At 42.8% G+C, this 18670-nt stretch overlaps 1 protein-coding gene across 4 annotated transcripts in view; it reads left to right on the top strand.

Moving 5' to 3' along the window:
- pcnx2 (pecanex 2) overlaps positions 1–18151 on the top strand; it is a 40730-nt gene extending 22579 nt beyond the window's left edge. For 2 of the 4 annotated variants that reach the window (XM_050071989.1, XM_050071986.1), the window contains exons 25-40: positions 1379–1487; positions 1618–1747; positions 2920–2978; positions 4010–4225; positions 4310–4563; positions 6619–6852; positions 7261–7364; positions 8964–9108; positions 9301–9531; positions 11387–11544; positions 11699–11815; positions 13871–14049; positions 15252–15418; positions 15508–15582; positions 16102–16278; positions 17753–18151. In XM_050071989.1, the coding sequence (XP_049927946.1) occupies positions 1379–1487; positions 1618–1747; positions 2920–2978; positions 4010–4225; positions 4310–4563; positions 6619–6852; positions 7261–7364; positions 8964–9108; positions 9301–9531; positions 11387–11544; positions 11699–11815; positions 13871–14049; positions 15252–15418; positions 15508–15582; positions 16102–16278; positions 17753–17926 (2529 nt within the window). In that variant the 3' untranslated portion in view covers positions 17927–18151. Of the gene's footprint in view, positions 1–1378; positions 1488–1617; positions 1748–2919; positions 2979–4009; positions 4226–4309; positions 4564–6618; positions 6853–7260; positions 7365–8963; positions 9109–9300; positions 9532–11386; positions 11545–11698; positions 11816–13870; positions 14050–15251; positions 15419–15507; positions 15583–16101; positions 16294–17752 lie in introns of all 4 variants that reach the window. The other 2 variants (XM_050071988.1, XM_050071985.1) reach the window with 1 other exon arrangement.
- The last annotated feature ends 519 nt before the right edge of the window (positions 18152–18670 follow it).

Raw genomic sequence — 18670 nt, 5'->3', positions numbered from 1 at the left:
CCCCCCCCCCCCCCCCCCCCCCCCCCCCACACACACACACACACACACACACACACACACAATGATAAATGGATGCAGAGACACACAGATACTCATAAATAGAAACAAACTCAGGAAGCAAAAGAAGCGAGGACAAACATGGCAACACTGAGATACAGACACAAACAGAAGTGACTTGACTGATCTCACTTTTCCTGTGTTAGTCATAATGGTCATCACAGATACTTCTGTTTGAGTCTTGACTTGTAGATTCATCCCCGACCACTGAACTTATTTTAATCATTTCAATTAAAGGGGAATTCCCACAAGTTTACACACAAAGGTCAGTGTACTCATCATGGAGAGGAGAGAATAGCTTCCCACCACGTACATGAAATGAAATGGTGTTGAGCAAACGCTGCCTAAATTGGTTACTTTTATCCCCCTAAAAAAGGCCCGCCTGAAAAAAATCAATATCAGTATAAGTGGACGTTCACCTTGACGTCAGACAGCCCTTATCGATGGGGAACTGGGGCCATTATCTCAAAGCCACCAGACTCCACTGACAAAAACAGTCATTGTGGAACATGGGGGTTGCTCTACCTCTGCCTCGATCAGTTAGTGCGTAAGGTGAAGCAGTAAATATATTCCAAATATAGAAAACTTTTAAAGTAATCTTGATTTTTTTATGTGGCTGAAATACAATTTGCTGTGGCCCCCAATTCACAGCAGTAACGTAGCATTGAGATTTGGTTTATTAAAGATGATAGCAAAGAAACACTGTACATCAAATAAGCACAGCAGAAATGTCAGATAGGTCGGACCAACATGTTTAACCATGTATCTTTAAATGTTACAGTTATGGCTGTAAATGACAACAGAAAAACACTGTGATTCAGTCTACAGTGATGTCATCAAGGTTGCCTCGGCTCTGGCACGAAATGTTTAATAGAAAGTCTGAGTTACAAACTAGAGGTGTGAAGTTTCACAGGCATTTTCCAGTCAGGGTCGCTGCTTCTTCTGCTTTAATTCTAACAATTATTTGTTTTTATTCCGTCTCTGTTGAGTGCCGTAACTTCATGGAAGTGCAACACCAAACCAACAATGTGTATTTATGTTGACCTTACACAGCCCGCTGTTGATGGACATCAAAGTCCTTTATTTCCAACGATCTTGACTGAAATGTAACTGAAGAAAAACACGAAATATGACATTTTCAGTGGAAGAAATTTATTTTATACTCCAGTATTTGACCACAGGCGGCTTATCAACCTTTATAATAGTGTGGGGGAATGTAATAGATATCACTTTATCTTGCTAAAGGTTGTTTGAGTTAAATAACGCTCCTCTGTTGAGGTCTGTTTGTATGAGACTGACTGTTGTTTCTGTTTCTGTCCAGATGCGTGAGCTGTTGCTGAAGCTCCATTTCATCCTGGTTTACATCGCTCCCTGGCAGATCGCCTGGGGCAGCGCTTTCCATGCCTTCGCTCAGCCGTTTGCTGTGCCTCGTATCCTTTGGCTAAGATCTCTGTGTGTGTGTGTGTGTGTGTGTGTGTGTGTGTGTGTGTGTGTGTGTGGTGTGTGTGTGAGTGCATCAGTACCTGCTTTTCTTTCCTTTACTGGTGTGTGTGTGTCCAGACTCAGCCATGCTGCTGCTCCAGACTCTGCTCACCACCATCTTCTACACCCCGCTGGCTCCCTTCCTGGGCAGCGCCATCTTCATTTCCTCATATCCACGGCCGATCAGGTTCTGGGAGCGAAACTACAAGTAAGGCCCCGACGAAGTGAGTGAGTGAGTGTGGAGTGAGTTTTCAAAACAGCCTGGAAGTGTAAAACACATCAGTGTCGCTGTTGCACTGTGTGACATGTGTGTGACATGGGCATTGTAGTTTATTTTGACTCAATCTCACAGTCCTGCTGCTGTAAATACTTACTAGGGCACTAAATGTGTATTCATCCACCGCTGAAAATAGTTCCAAACTTTCTGTTTTCCTTCTTTCTCCCTGTTTGAGTAACGTTTTCCAAAAACTACAGTGCCCAGCTGTTTCAGAAACTTACTGAGCCTTTTATAAAAATAAAAGCATGTATTTGTGACTTGTTTTTAAAGATTTACAGCCTCAGTAGAAATAAATGGGCTTCACACAGAGCCACAGACACGTAAGAGAAGTTGGACAGTGTTAAGAAATGTATGAATTTTAATAATGACATTAAACATTTTATTTCCTGAAGGAGAAATAAATCCCATCCTCCTGAGCTGAGCAGGGCAGATTAGCAGATAGACCCCCTCCTCCTGTCTCCCTCGCGCTTACACAACGTAACCCCTCTGTTCCCTCTTACTTATTGATGTGAGGGACCGTTTGTACTTCAGCTCGCTGAAAGCACTCCAAAAATACTCCTGCAGCTTTGTTGTGCCTGTGATTATATTTAGACGTTGTTGTCTGAAACTCATGACATTAAAACCACCGACAGCGTCGTCTCTGCTGGAGTCAGATCTTTGTGTTTTAGGCGTTAGTTGTGCAGGTTTGTCAACGTGAGCCTCAGCCAAACACAGAGGCAGCATGACAACAAAAAAGTAATTCACACAAAACATCTGAGACAACAGAGTAGTCTTAAAATATTTAGTTTCATGTTTTTTAGATGCCTGTGGAGGTTTTACATCCAGAGTGATCTTTATACTGCATCAAAAAAGATACAGTTTAAGATCTTGAAGAGGGTTAGTTCTTGATCAGTGCTCTCTGTCTGAGAAACTTTACAATGATAATATAATCCACAAAGGGTTTCAGGAACATATATTGTCTGTATTAGCTTCCCCGTTCACACCTAAATGAGTTCCCCACTTGGGACCACTTTGTCGCCGTTGCAGAATTAGTACCTTTTGCTTCTTTCTGGGCTCAACCGTCTGCATGGTTTTTACTGTCTTTTGTCTCCCATATCTTGCAGCACAAAGCGTATCGACAACTCTAACAGCAGACTGGTGTCTCAAGTGGATAAAGAGACAGGTGAGTTCCTTCCAGAGGTTGGAGTAAGTCACACATATGCAAGTCATAAGCAAGTCTCAAGTCATAACCAAGTCAAGTCATACTCACAAACTGACAAAGATAATATAACTCAAGCTGCACCCAGTGGTGGGATGTAACTAAATACGTTTACTCAGGTACTCTAAGTATAAATCTGAGTTACTTTACAAATTAAAATTTTGTACTTGACACATGAAAATGAATAAGTACAGCTGAAACTATGAGTCCGTTATTGAACTGACAAAGAATACATTTGCCACTATTTTGAGAATAATCTAAGTCATTTTTAATGCAGACATATTTCATAGTTCTAACCCCACAAACTTGAGGGTTTTTGCTGCTCTTTTTTTTATTATTTAGTAATTTTTATGTTGAGGTTTGAACTACTGGTTGGACAAAACAAACATTATGAAGGTGTCACTTAAAGATAAAAAACAATGACTGTCCTGCTCACTCAGTGTGAAACTCCATAGCACAGGCAGGCAGTCTGACTGTAGTTAAAAATCCTTTATTAATACATGGATAACCTCCAGGGTATAAAAACCTATGTAAACACCCTGATGAGCTGGCTACACAGAGCCTTAATCCAGTGCAGCACTCCTTATATTTTCCTCATTAAGAAGGTGTCACTATGGGCTCTGGGTAAGTGTGAAGCTATCTCCCACTATTTCCAGAATTTTTACAAACCAAACAACCTGTCAATCTTTGTTTACAAACAAGCATTCAATTTACATATTGCCATTCCTCCTCCTCCTCCGAGGAAGACAGAGCTGTGGTAGTGTGGGCACGAATATCAGCCGGCAGGTCCTCCGCTGCTGCGATATATGTGTCATCATATTTTAAAAACAAAATGTAGCTTCTCAATATCTAGAAAAATACAAATATGAAATTAAAAAAGTCAAGTGGAGACTTTCATCAGTGTGAGTAAAGCAAGTCTCAAGTCCTCAAATTTGTGACTCGAGTCCCCCACCTCTGGTTCTTTCTAACTACACACTACTGTACTTCCTCCGCAGGCTGTGATGACAGCAACCTAAACTCCATCTTTTACGAGTACCTGACTCGCTCGCTGCAGCACTCACTTTGTGGCGACCTAATGCTGGGCCGATGGGGCAACTACAGCGCCGGAGACTGTTTCATTCTGGCTTCTGACTACCTCAATGCCCTGGTCCACCTCATTGAGATCGGCAATGGGTTGGTCACTTTCCAGCTGAGGGGTCTGGAGTTCAGAGGTACAGTTCGACCATTCTTACCTCCTTCATCCCTCTCTCTGAATGAATGACAGGCTATCTAACATCCATCTCTTTACATTCCAGGTACATACTGCCAGCAGCGAGAGGTAGAGGCCATCACAGAGGGCGTGGAGGAGGACGATGCGTGCTGCTGCTGCGAGCCGGGTCACTTGCCCCACATGCTGTCGTGCAATGCGGCCTTTAACCTGCGCTGGCTGGCCTGGGAGGTGATGGCCACCAAGTACCTGCTGGAGGGTTACAGCATCAGTGAGAACAATGCAGCCACAATGCTACAAGTGTACGACCTCCGGAAGCTACTCATCACCTACTACCTGAAGGTATGTTTCATTTAAGTCAGCAGATGTACAACCTCAACCTTTTGTAACTTAAGGCTCGCTTTTGATTGTTAAAAAGTTTCTGTAATGACTTTCTGTTGTGCTCATGAACTGATTATGTGATCGGCCCCTGGGCATAAATATGCAGAGCGCCCAACCACCTTGAGCACCTTGTGGCTTTGCAGCTCTTTGTAGTTGTTATGCATCTTTTCGTGGTTTTGTTTCTCAGTTTATACATTTTGTGTCTCCCTGTGGTTGTTTTGTGTCTTTTCCTAGTCATTTGAGTTTCTTTGAGGTACATCTTTGTCTTTTATGGCTGTTTTGTGTCAGTTTGTAGTCATTTTGTGTCTCCTTGTGGTTGTTTTGCCCATTTCTGTTGTTATTATGTATCTCTTTACAGTATCTTTGAATCTCTTTGTGGTGTTTTTGTGTCTCTTTGTGGTCGGAAAGTGTTAATTTGAGTGACATTTGGCAGGTAAAGGCCAGGGGTCTGGGCCTGTGCCAGTCGGCCCGTTCAGTAATCCATCCATGTTTGTGCCTGAAGTTTGTCCCTTTAACTCAGCTGATATTCTTTTGACTTCCCAACACATCCTGAGTGCTTTGGGTTTCAGTATCTCTGGAGCTTTGATGGTTTTAGCACCTAATTTGACATGATTTCGCCATATCCAACACACTGTGCTTTCAGCTCAGCATCACTGCCCCCTATTACAAATCCAAACTTAGTACACTCAGGGTCAGATTTCCTCACAACACACTTTGGAGCTTTTACTGGCTCAGGCTTGTCTCCCACATCACTTTGTGTTGCTGCATCCTGGGAAACGTTAGCTAACACTGGAGAAACATGATCGTCTCTACCTGATGACGTGACTGGCGTGGTGATATTAGAATGTAACTGGTCACTAAAATCCTGCATGTTAATCTGATGTTTTTTATTAATGTCACCAGTTCCCAACTGGTGCAGCCACAGAGTCCAGATTTCTCCTTAGTCATTAGTTCAAGGTCTACATGGTTTATTATATTCAGTGTCATAACTGTGTTTGGCTAGTTTGCTGTCTCTGTTAAGGAGCTGTCCAATAATCTACTCACTCTACAGCAGGAAATATGACTCCAAAATGAGAGCTTTGTGCCAGAAACTCACTGTACTTCAAAATAAAGTGTGTGTTTTTTTACAAACTTGACACATTTGCAAGTCAGTTGCAGTCCATTCAGAATGGAATAGCGAATCACTTTTGCACCATGACCCACCAGTTGGAAACCACTAATTTATGTAAATTCTTGAGGACATTTAGACATAAAATAACTAGCTTTGTGAATTACAAAAACAGACAAACAAAAAATTTAATCAAAACCAACTGGCAGTAACTCCACAGCCCACTAGATGGCACTCTGAGGCCCCAGTTGCTGATATATTGGTATGAGAAAGACTTGTTGTACAGTATTTATATTTTGCCAAGCTCTATATTTCGGCCATTCACAGTTTGCATGTGTGGATATTTTAAATGCTGCAGCCGCAGAATAGTTTACACACCAGTGTTCCTATAGTCCAGCATTCGTTTGTTGATTTCTTCTACTCCAGCTCGTTCAGAGATGGAAAGATGCCTTCACTTTCTTCCGGTTTTAAAAGTGTTGGAACAGCCAGACATACTGACAGTAATCTGCTGGGATCCTGCTCTCTCTCTCTCTCTTTCCTAATTTAAGTGATATTTTGTTATACTATGTTATTATAGGAGTCACTGGTATGGAAAGGTGGCAAGTGCAGCTTTAATCAGGCATTAACTTTTGACACATTCAATCACCCTCTCCTCAGTGGCAGACTGGAAATTGAATGTTCCACTTGTCTCAACAGGCTCTTAGAGATTTGCCTGCCCAAAGGTTAAACAGTTAAATTGATAAACCAGTATCTTATGCATTAATCATTATAGCAAATGGCAGCTTGCCAATAGTAACTACAGATGTGTTCAGCAGCTACAACACGTCTCTGTCTCCTATGCGTCCCTTGTGTTCAGTATTTTACTTTTATCTGATGGTCCGTCCCTCTTCCTCCCTCTCTCCTCTCAGAGTATCATCTACTACCTGGTCCACTCTCCCAAACTGTCCACCTGGCTCAAAGATGCCGCCGTCCAGGAAGCGCTGCAGTCCTACACCAAGTGGCACCACATCGAGCGTGACCCTCAGGTCTTTAGCGTGAAGATCGATGAAGACTACGTGCACTGCCTGCAGGGCGTGACGCGTGCCAGCTTCTGCAACGTCTACCTGGAATGGATCCAATACTGTGCTGGGAAGATGGAGACGGTACATCACTTAAAGATTAGTCTGTCAAACTTCATTATGGGTCAGAGCAGCTGACTGTAGCTTTTCTCTCACTGAACGGAGTCATTGCTCAGTCTTGAAAATATCGTGAAATGGTGAAAAATGGCAAAATTTCCCAGAGCCCAAGTTGAAATGATTTGTTTTGCCTCACAGACTGTCCAAAACCAGAAATACTCAGTTCACTGTTGTAGAAAACCAGCAAATGGAGCCAGTGAATTTATGTCATTATTCATAAAAATGACTTAAATGATCAGTCAATCTATGTATCAATCATCTGTTTTTATTTATTCAGTCATGTGAAATGTTTAAAAGGAACATGAAAGTTGCATTACGGTGAAATTTGAAGTCATTCATGTTTGCCCTGTCTTTGTCTCTTGTGATTGTGTCCAGCCTGTGGACAGTGACGAGGACTCTCCTTTGGTGACTCTGTCTTACGCTCTCTCCGTCCTGGGGAGGAGATCCCTCGGCACGGCATCACACAACATGTCTAACAGGTAAACCCTCTTCAAGTCAAACAAGCAACACAAATAGATTATATAATTGGGGTCCCATTGTGTCTTGACAACGAAAGCAACCCTGACCACAATGTTGCACAAACTGTTAAACGGTCTGAGACAAAATTGTGATTTGGGGATTCACAGAAAATTTGACTTAAAGGTATACTATGCAGCAATTGTTGGATTTTGTGGGTAAACCTTCTCCTTACACTGTTTGTGCATGTACTTCAAGCTACTATTGAAGGAACATTTCTTGTAATAGAAAAGCTGATACTATAGCAAGTAAACTAACTGTTGGTACCTACCGGTTCAAAAGAAAACAGGCTAACTCTGTAACGCTCTTCATCCCCATCCTCTCCTTCAGTGCTCACCAGTGAAAGTTAAAGCCAGCTCGAGAGTCACTCTTGCTTTGGGCTTTTGTCTCTCCTCTTGGCGTTTCGCCTTGCTATAATTATATTTTTCCGGCACTGTGTCTGTGATTTTTTTAGCTTCCTCTTAGATGTGTGCTGCTACTTAGTGGTCGCTACCTTTTATTGATGTCACCTGTGCCCAGGAAAGTCCCAACCACGGCAAAATAAGAGGAAAATAAGAAAATACAGGCAGAAGGCAGAGTCTCTGCAGATAAATACACCACTTCACACTGTGATGATTGAGAGTGAATTACTTTTGTATTACTCCGTTCATTGGTGTTTTTTCTCTTTTTTTGTTTTAAAGGAAAATCCTGCATAGTATACCTTTAACCTGACATGAATTTATTTATTTATTTATTAACTAATTAATGAAATATGAAAACCACTAAAATAAAATAAAACACAAGGTGAACAATTGAAAATGAAGTACTCACAGTTAATTAATCTGAAAATACAGTAAAACGTTACCCAGTGTGAAGTGTGTTTTCCTGCATAAAGGATCAGTAATAGTTTGTTGGTTTCATGTTTTTTAGATAGATGAAAAAATGACACACAATTGTAAAGTTTTACTGGCTGCAAATGTGCTAAAAATTATTTAGTGATAGCTCAATTGGGGTGACAGTAATCCATAGGACTTGAATTGGGAACCAGGGGATCACTGGGTCAAGTCCTTATTCGGACCAAATATGGCGCGTGGTGGACTGGCAGCTGGAGAGGCACCAGCTTGCTTCCTGGGCAACACAAAACCCCCAGCTGCTCGGGGCATCCATCCAAGGCAGCCCTCTCACCCTGACATCCCTCAGTTTAATGCATGTGTAGGTCCTGTGTGTGTGTGTGTGTGTGTGTGTGTGTGTGTTTGGACTTGTGTGTATATAACAACAGAGTGAAAAATTGAATTTCCCTTCAGGGATTAATAAAGTGTATCTTCTTCTTCTGCTGATATTTTCAGTAGCAGTGAATATTTGCCTGCACTTTGACAGACACACCAGAGGAGGGCGTCAGCAGCTAAATCTTTAACACACTTAGAATTCAAACAGATTTCTGGCACTGCACTCTGTGACTGTGTGTCTTTGTGTGGTTTGTATTCTAAAAATATTTCATAGTTTCATAACCGCTCCTCTCTTTTTCTCTCTCTGCCTTTTTATCTCTATTTCCCCCCTACAAACCTCTGCCCTCCACCACAAAGTCTGGAATCATTTCTGTACGGTTTCAACACCCTGTTTAAAGGCGACTTCCGCATTGCCACCAAAGACGAGTGGGTTTTTGCTGATCTTGACCTCCTGCAGAAGGTGGTGGCTCCTGCGGTCAGAATGAGCCTCAAGCTGCATCAGGTAAAGTGTGCTGTGCTTTAGAAGAGCTGCTGCTGTAACTCTGGGATTGTTTTCTTCTCTTCTGTAAATGCACACACATTTGTGCATCATTTAAAGCTTCATGGTGGTTGTCTCTCATCCCTGGAGTACACATTTTTGTAGTATGTGATCTAAACTCCGCAGTGCTCCATCATGCCTCTCCTGCCCTTTCAGGATCACTTCACCTGCCTGGAGGAGACCGAGGAGTCATCCATCTTGTACGAGGCCATCACAAACTACCGCAGCAGCCTGGTCATCTGCCACGAGAGTGACCCAGCTTGGCGTAAGGCAGTGCTATCCAGCCGCGACACGCTGCTCACCCTGAGACACATGATCGATGACGGCACGGACGAGTATAAGATCATCATGCTGTACAAACGCCACCTCAGCTTCAAGGTCATCAAGGTAAAAAAAATAATCTGGTGAAAATAGGGGAAGAAATATTTCAGTTTTCAGGTTGCAGCTGCAGCACAGAGTCAGAAAATGTTGGTCTGGAAAGTGAATGAATAATAACAACCCCATCTCAACTGAATATGTGAAGATGCAGTATAACAGTCTGACCAGTGTCTGAGGTGCAGGACCATTAAACCTGAGTGAATGTGAAGCAGGGTGTCACCTGAGAAGTGCAGACTTGCGAACTTTAATTTCTTAACATTAAAAGTTAAGTTTGTATTGCACAAAATGACCGCAGCAGTGGCTGATCAATATGTTTTGACGCTGCAGAACTAAGTGCTTAAATTTCTGCTTAACTCTCTTAAAGTTTTAACTGTTCAACCGGGAAATTTGGTACAAATGTCCACTTAGACTTCAGGATAAACTGATTCGAATTTGGTGGTCAAAGGTCAGTGTAACCTCACAAAATGTTTTTTGGCCATAACTCAAGAATTCATTCTCTCATTATGACAACACTTCACACCAGTGTGTTGTTAGAGCCGTTTCTAGCAAGTCCTAGTTTCCTATTATTTTTTGAGTAACTTCAGTGCACCACCTGACCCAGCATCTCGGAAACATTTGATTAAAGTAGGTGTGCTGAAGTGAGTGTGGAGCCTGGAAGACGCCACAGGGTTACAGTCTTTAACTTTATTGCAGCTTCCACATAGGTTCAAAAATAGCTGCCCACAGATGCAGTAACAGGAGACATGATAAACTCGCTGCCTATTTTGTTATTCTTAGTTTTTTATTGTGTAATGAAGTTTGTTTGTTTTGGGATTTTTGTTTTAATTTTTTAAAAATGTGGCAGTCAAGACAATAACTTCATAGCATCATCCTTTCAACTCTTCATACGTCCTGCAAGTCACTCAACTCTGAAACCAACCAAAACACCCTGGATCATCAAGCAGTGAGACACATTAAACCAAAGACAGCGAGTTTATCATATCCCCCATTATGGCGTCTGTGGGCGGCTATTTTTTAACTTATTTGGAAGCAGTAATATGTCTAATAGAATAAAATGATGGATTATATCCAAAAGGTCAAAGAACAACTTCACTGTGACATCATAATATTCTGCAAAAACGCTTTTCTGGCTATTATCTATTTGGTCGGACACTGAATAGATGACACTAATGTGTGTCCATCTTGAAACTCTAAAGATTCTATAGGTCTTCTGTGCTGCTTGTGTGTGAAGCATCCACGTGTTAGAATTTGTAGCGTCTTTGCAGCAACATCCATATTTAAAGTATTGTCTACTCTTATGGCTACATATCTGTCCTGACTGCAAGGCAGTAATTTTAGTTCTACCTTTGGACCAAGCCAGGCTAACTGTTTCCCTGTTTCCAGTCTTCATGCTAAGCTAACAACCTTATTCCCATTCATCCTACAGATGCAAACATGAGAGTGGTATCCATCTTCATATCTAACTCTCAGCAGAGTGAATAAGCGTATTTCCTAAACTGCCTAGCTGTTTCTTTCAGTAAAGTTTTTATCTGTGTGGGTTTTAATAGGGCTGTTAATCAATCTGTCTGACTCTGCAGTTGCTTTAAGTGCACTCATTTCCATCTAATCCTCTGCCACATTAAGTTTTAACTGTTCAGTGATGGAAGAAGAAAACTAAAACATCTCCTGTAGGTGAAAATGCAAGCGACAGATTAAACAGTTAATTACCTCTTCATCTTAAACTCTCATTAGGTAACTTAATTAGAACCAGGTAATGCTATAGCTAATATATTTTTCCAGTGGAGGTTCATAAAACATGAATTGCTAAATTGGATTTTTTTTTAAAAATAATTCTTGTTTGATCTTATCTCTTCTCTCTCTGCAGATCAATAAGGAGTGTGTGCGCGGTCTGTGGGCGGGGCAGCAGCAGGAGTTGGTGTTTTTACGGAACCGAAACCCAGAACGCGGCAGCATCCAGAACTCGAAGCAGGCGCTGAGGAACATGGTGAACTCGTCCTGCGACCAGCCGCTGGGCTACCCCATGTATGTGTCATACACACCTCTGCATACGTGTATTTGAAAAATCTTTGGCTTACTGATTTGATTGAGATATTTAACTTCCTTATCTTTACATTTTTGTCTATGTGCAGGTGTTCCATGTTGCTGATAGTATGACATTTATGTTGTTATCTTCCAGGTATGTTTCACCTTTAACAACATCATACGCAGGAACACACCGCACGCTCCGCAGCATTGGAGGAGGAGCTTTAAGCCTGGATGCCATACGATCATGGCTCTGCTCTAAATGGTTGCGGTCAGTTTACAATAAATTCATTTCTGCATATTAGCATCTCAGTCGATCGTGGAGTCGTCAGACACAACCTCCCAAAACTTTCCCTGTGACTGTGCTCTCAAATTAAAATTCCTCACATCTGAAAGTCCATTATTTCATCCAGTCTGGTTGGTAAAAAGGCAACGCTGTAACTGAGAGGTCATGGGTTCACTTCCTGGAACAGCCATCAGTCTCTAAGAGTCCTTGAATAAGACACTCTGGATAAGAGGCTCAGTCTAATTTATCTGGCATTATTTAGAGTGCACACTTAAGAGTACAAACTTGCACGTTTCTTACAGCCTCATAGGTCACATGTAATCACTTTCAGCTGAGTGTTAGTGCTCAGACTGTCCTCCATCTTGTGTAGCTAGGATGAATCAGGGTGGACATAATGTTTCGTAAGAGATTATTTTAATTTAGGGGTCACAACACTGCTGCAGTAGTCGTCTGCAGTAGGTTGATTACCTGAAGTAGTGTCCAGCACACAATGATAGATATAATATGTCCGTCAGTTTGTGAGTGCTGTTCAGTTCAAAGTATTTACAGTCCCTCCAGGATTTTGCAGCCTGTTGTGGCCTGAAATGCCTGATTTCACAACAGCTTTTGCAAAACAAAAAATCGGACACATGTTGTGATGTTTATAAGTGTTTTTTTGTAATGACATTGCTGGGGCAAGTAAAAATGATGCTGTCTCAAATTAGGAGCTTATCTTTGTGAGTATTCAGTGTGTCCAACAGAATTTGAATCTATTTGCAATGTATTTGGGGGGCAATTGGACAAGATTCTGATTTCTGGAACACTTTGGCTGAAATGCAATCTGGGAACCTATGGTCTGCTGATGATTTAGCTTTATAATAGCCATTTTAAATGTATCTGCATTCATGTTAGAGATTAGCTGAAATATCCGGTGGACAGAAGAGGAAGTCTCGGCCCGGATATTCGTTTGCTACATTAGATCTCCCGAAATATTGGCCATTGCCACTAGGGGCTAATTGTTGTCAGATGATAGCTGATGAGATCTGAGATTATGAAGTTTCAAGCTAATAAAACAACATTTTTGAGAGGGTCCAGGGTCTCCAAGACCCCAAACACAACATCAGTGTTAAGATGATGTAACAAGAGGCATTAAGTTGTGATGACACACAGATGATGGTAACTTCATAACATTCACTTACTCAGCTGGTTGTATTTGGTGTAAATCACTCTTCATAAGGAGCCGCTGGCGGCGTAATGCAGCAGCTGCCTGCTGAGCGAGCGCTTCTCTGTGGATTTACAGATATTGACTTGGTGGAAGTCAGTGCAGGGGAGAGACTTCCCCGCCAACTTAATGTAGTTTTAAATACATGCACAGGGACAGTGGGAGTGCACACTTGAGAGAGAGAGAGAGAGGATTGCAGAGTGGGAGGGCTGCCAAAAGCTTTGACGCTTGTTGCTCCTTCCTCCTCTCCTCTCCTTCCTTCCTTCCTCTGGCTCCACATCCTTCCCTCTATCCTCTCTTTTGTTTATTAGTCCCTCCTAATACATCAGCTTCAGCACAGCTTAACGTATAGGCTCCGCATTAACCTCCACAGGCCAGATAATGTGCATGTATGTGTGTCTCTGTGACTGTGTGGCTCTCTCTTAAGCTTCTTAGAGGCTGAGTTTTCTCTTCAGATTAGATTAGTTTGTTAATCTTGTTTCATCGACCCCCAGTTAAAGGTGTTGTCTTAATTTCAGTAAGTAGCCGAGGAGCCGGGGAGACGGGCCATTCCTCGTCAGCGAGAACACATTTAACTAATTTAAGAGGAGGGCTGCGCTAGTGTGTGTCACATATGCTCGCACAGTTATGTAACATCTCTCTCTCTGAGTGAAAGTTTATGTGTGTGTGTGTGGTTAACAAGCTGGAATAGTCGAGGCTTGCTAAATTTTTGATGGCCCTTTGCCAGTTTGTGTCCCTTGCTCCGATGTGGATATGAATAAATAAATCAGAGTTCTGCGTGTGTGTGTGTGTGTGTGTGTGTGTGTGTGTGTGTGTGTGTGTGTGTGTGTGCTCTGCAGGGTGCGTAAGGACAACCTGACCAGCTGCAACAGCGGTGTAAACATGGAGGATGTTGACTGCGGTGCTGGTGGTTCGTCCTCGCTGAGCCACAACCGCCCGTCCTCTGTCACGTCCAACAGCCTGAGCCTGTACCAGCACAGAGCCAGGACGACACACAGCCACAGACACCATAACGCAGGTACACACCAACACACACACACAAACATGTCTCGCTGTCCTCGTGGAAACCCTTTATTGACGACATTGATTCAGGTCAGATCAGGTGATTTATATATGTTTTTTTATTGTCAGCAAATCCCATGAAAACACCAAAAACAACAAAACAATATTTGTGAGTTGTTTCCTTTTTAAGTTTTTCGTCTTCAGCAGGAACCAGTGTTCCCCGGGCTATGAGCTGACCCTGGTGACGGCCACAAACTGAAATGCCTTGGTCTTGCAAGGAAGTTGTTCTAAATACTGAAAGTTTTATTGTAGTTTCGACACATTTTGACTTGGAGCGACGAGCCTCAAACAGGATAGAAAAATTGGAAACAGACTAACACATTGTTTTATAGGTTTTACTACTACTAGGAAAAATATAAAATATCTAATAATGTCTGATTTCATGTAATTTCATTTTCAAAAGTACATAAAAATCATCACGCCGTGACCTCCAGCATGCACTGGGGCGGTTTGCAGTCGAGCGTGAAGCAGTCAGGATGAGAGTCGGCACCTCCAAGTCTGAGGCCATGGTTCTTTGCCGGAAAACGGTGGATTGCCTTCCTGGGATGGGAGTGAGTTACAGCCCCAAGCGAGGGAGTTTAAATATCTCAAGTGAACGCAGCGTGAGATGGATCGGCATTTTGGTGCTGCATCTGCAGTGATGCGGGTGCTGTACTGGACTGCCGTGGTGGAGATAGATTTACTCGTCCATCTACATCCCAACCCTCACCTATGGTCATGAGCTCTGGGTAGTGACCGAAAGAAAGAGATTGTGGATACAGGCAGCCGAAATGAGTTAGCTGTGTGGGGTGGCTGGGCTCAGCCTTAGAGATAGGGGGAGGAGCTCGGACATCCGGAGGGAGCTCCGAGTAGAGCCGCTGCTCTTTTGCTTCGAAAGGGGTCAGTTGAGGTGGTTCGGACATCTGATCAGGATGCCTCCTGGGCGCCTCCTGTTAGAGGTGTTCCGGGCATGTCCCACTGGTGGGAGGCCCCAGGGCAGACCCTGAACACGCTGGAGGGATTACGTATCTCATCTGGTCTGAGAACGCTTTGGGGAGGAGCTGGAAAGTGTTGCTGGGGAGAGGGACGGCTGGGATACTTTCTTTTTTTTTTTACCCCAAAGTATGTTTTTTATTTTTAAATCAGGTTATGAACGTGTGTATTTCTGTGTTTCTGCAGCCAGGAGAGAGTACCGCAGTCGGTCAGTTCAGCCTCAGAGTCAGCGTCCCCCCGTCAGCAGCCAATCAGGGCCCATCCTGGACTCAGGCTCCACCCACGGGCTCGTCCAGCGTCTGTCCAACAGTCAGCTGTCCTTCAACACTTCCATAGCCTCTATATTCTCCCAGGTATTCACAGACGACACACTGTTCAGCAGGCATCCCTGCTCCTGTGTGCCTCTGTTAGGTGAATAAAGAGGATGTTTCTCTCTCTTCAGGTCCCTCGTCTCTCAGGAGCAGGTGGGATCAGCTCGCAGCTCCAGGCAGCGCAGCATCAGCAGCGCTCCAGCCAGGTACCAACCTGATACTGTTGTGTACATCAACACTTTATCTTAGCCGACACACTGCATCACAACACAACGGCATGTTAGAAATGATCTCAGACAGAAACCAAACATTTAAAGACTTCAGACAGCACATACAAATGGTAATATTCACCTAGAATTAAAAGGCTGTATGCGACATATTTAAATTAAAAGATTTGATGACCGTGTATTTTTGATTCAAATTCTCTTATACTTTAAAAAGTATTTAGCATATATAGAGTTCCTCTTTCGCTGCATTTTATTCATACAGATGTTACGTAAACCACTTAATGTTATTACCACTACAGAGTTCAAGCAGACATTCAGAGTTTCATCTCTGTCATTATCATAAAAACTCCAAGAAACAATTTCATCGCTGATGGCCAAAGCATGTGATTATAGAGTATAATTGAGTTATTTTTACACACAGCCTGCCGTCTCTGATAATTGTTTGTGCATGAGCATGTTTGTGTTTCATGTTAACTGTACGCTGCGGTCTTTCCCCAGGTCTCCTCATCTTCGTCCACTCTCAGCTTGCTCTTTGGGAAGCGCAGTTTCTCCAGCGGCCTGGTTATCTCCGGGCTGTCGGCTGCTGAGGGGGGCAACACCACTGATACGCAATCCTCATCCAGCGTCAACATCGCTATGGGGCCCTCGCACAGGTCCAGCAGCAGAGCCACGCAGGTAGGGAACAAATCAGTAAGTATACATGCAAACTCTCTTTCTACCTTCTTAATACAGAATGTGGTCCTCTATTTTTTTTTTTAACATTTATATAACCAGGAGTAAAAGACTCTAAAATTAAGAATCTTTTCTCAGGAGTGTCCTGGCCAGATAGGCAGCAGCACAAACAACACAGCTGCAGACATAAACAAAGATATAACAATTAAAATGAAAACAAGAACAAATTACAGAATTATAAGATACTAAAAAACATTAAAAAACATTCAAAGCATCTTCACCAGATGTGCCTGCTTCCACGTAATTTAGAAATACTTCAAATGTGTCCAGAGAGACCAGCTCCTGAGACTTAGGTAAGTTTGCAACTTGACTCCAAGCCAAGAGAGCTGCTTAATTTACCGCCCCTCTCCCAACTCAGTATGGACTTTAGTGACAGTATTAGGAATGAGTTCTGTGAGTAAAGACAGTAACTTCCCATACTTTTTTTTGCAGGATGTAGATCCACAGGTAGGAAAAAAGTAGCTCAAGAACAACCTTATATAAGGCAGATCACCCAACCATACAGAGAAATGTTGAGTAACGGTTTTTAGCGCTTCATGGTAGACAGTGTCCACCGTGTGTAGGCACTGTGAGGATACGTGCATGTATATAACGTACTGTAGTCCAGCACAGACATAAAAGTGGCAGAAACAAAGTCTCCTTTCAGCCTTGAAGGGAAAGCAAAACCCAATTTTAACTTCAGTTTTTGCTGAACAGCTAGAGAAAAATCACTCCAAACCTCATTCTTAGGGCTAAAAGCTTGACATTTACTTTAAAGTAATACAATAAAGGAATAGTTTGACATTTTAGAGGGTCAGATAAGAAGTTTGGCACTGCCCTCATAAGTGATCCCTGTCAAGAAATAGTCAACACATAACCCTTGCAAAACCACAGCTGGTACATTTACATTTCTGTAACAACTGGTGCACCAGGTGAGAGTGGACTCAAACACATGACTTTGGAGATAGTTCAAGTAAACTAACGGTCTTTACTGGTCAAAAGGTAGGTTTGGTACTCAGAAGGACTATCTGTGGAGGCAAACAAATCCAACAGGGAGGAGGCAGAGTCAATCAACAGGCTAGATCCAAAAAAAAAAAAGAACAAGAAAAGGACACAGGACACACAAGGAGCTAAGACGAACTGGCACTGAGAGAAAACAAGACACACGAAATACTCTGGTGAGGGGAAGGATAACAAGACACAGGTGAGGTTAATCAGGGCGGGACAGACAATCAGACACAGGTGAAGTCATCAGAAGGGAGGGAAAACACAGGGACAGGAAGTGAAGTGATCTGAAACGAGAGGAGCTGTGAGATAAAAATAAAAATCCCACTCACTGCTGTTTTAATTTGACTTGGGATGCAAAATGGTGCAGTACAGGCTATAAACAAACATTATATCTCTAATTCCATTGCCTCCTCTCTTTCTTCTCTCTCAGTGGACATCAGAGCCATATGAGAGCATAGACGCATCCTACTCCAACGCAGCCATCACAGTGAAAGACGGCGTGCAGTCAGGCGACCGAGGCTGCAGCCAGGGATTGGATGAGACCCAGGAGGATTCGGCATCTGTCTCAACAGCTCCAGAGACGGCGGATCAAAAGAGCGTCTGAGAGAGAGAACACACACACACACATATGATGGGAGTGCCCAAACTCGTGCCCATATACAGAGAGGACTGTATGAAACGTTACACATATACACAAACATACGGAGGATTGTATGAGAGAGCACCCATGCACACAAACCTGCCTCCTCTCCCGTCCTCAGCATGTGGTCTCACCTTGTTGTCTGAATGTAAACAAGTCTGAAAAATGATCTCGGATCCGGTTGATGAAATAAAGACGTTTTTAAATGAGGGTGCCTTTTCTTTCTACCTCATGGCATCTATTGTTTAAATGTGTTGTGTTTAAATATGTTTATATGGTTATACTTTATTACTTTATTTGTATAAAGCAAAAACCTTCCAATGCAGTTCCTTGCCACGCTGGTAAGACCGTCCCAATGACGTGAGCTCATCTGTTTCACCCTCTGTATCAGTCTGGCTCCGCTGTTGCCCCGAACACTTCCAGAGCCAGACTGCTACAGAGAGCCACGTCATCAGGATGATTTTACCAGACTAGTTCCTGGCAGTGTGTAACAAACAATGCTGTATATGTTTCTCTCTTCCACGAACTTTCCAGGATGATCCATAGATTGTTTGAGGCCAGCATGTGATCCCTTAGACCCTTTGGCCTCCAGTCAGCAATCTGAGCTCCTCACTTCCTCTGAACACTTCTCCCCAAGGCGAAAGAAAACACATGCAGACTTCTTGACAGTAAATACATAGTATGAGTAGTTTTACACAGTGGCTGACT

The sequence above is a fragment of the Epinephelus moara genome, chromosome 19 (assembly GCF_006386435.1).
Source record: "Epinephelus moara isolate mb chromosome 19, YSFRI_EMoa_1.0, whole genome shotgun sequence".
Lineage (NCBI taxonomy): Eukaryota > Metazoa > Chordata > Actinopteri > Perciformes > Serranidae > Epinephelus > Epinephelus moara.
The sequence above is the reverse complement of the archived record's forward strand: the minus strand, read 5'-3'. Positions and strand labels throughout refer to the sequence as shown.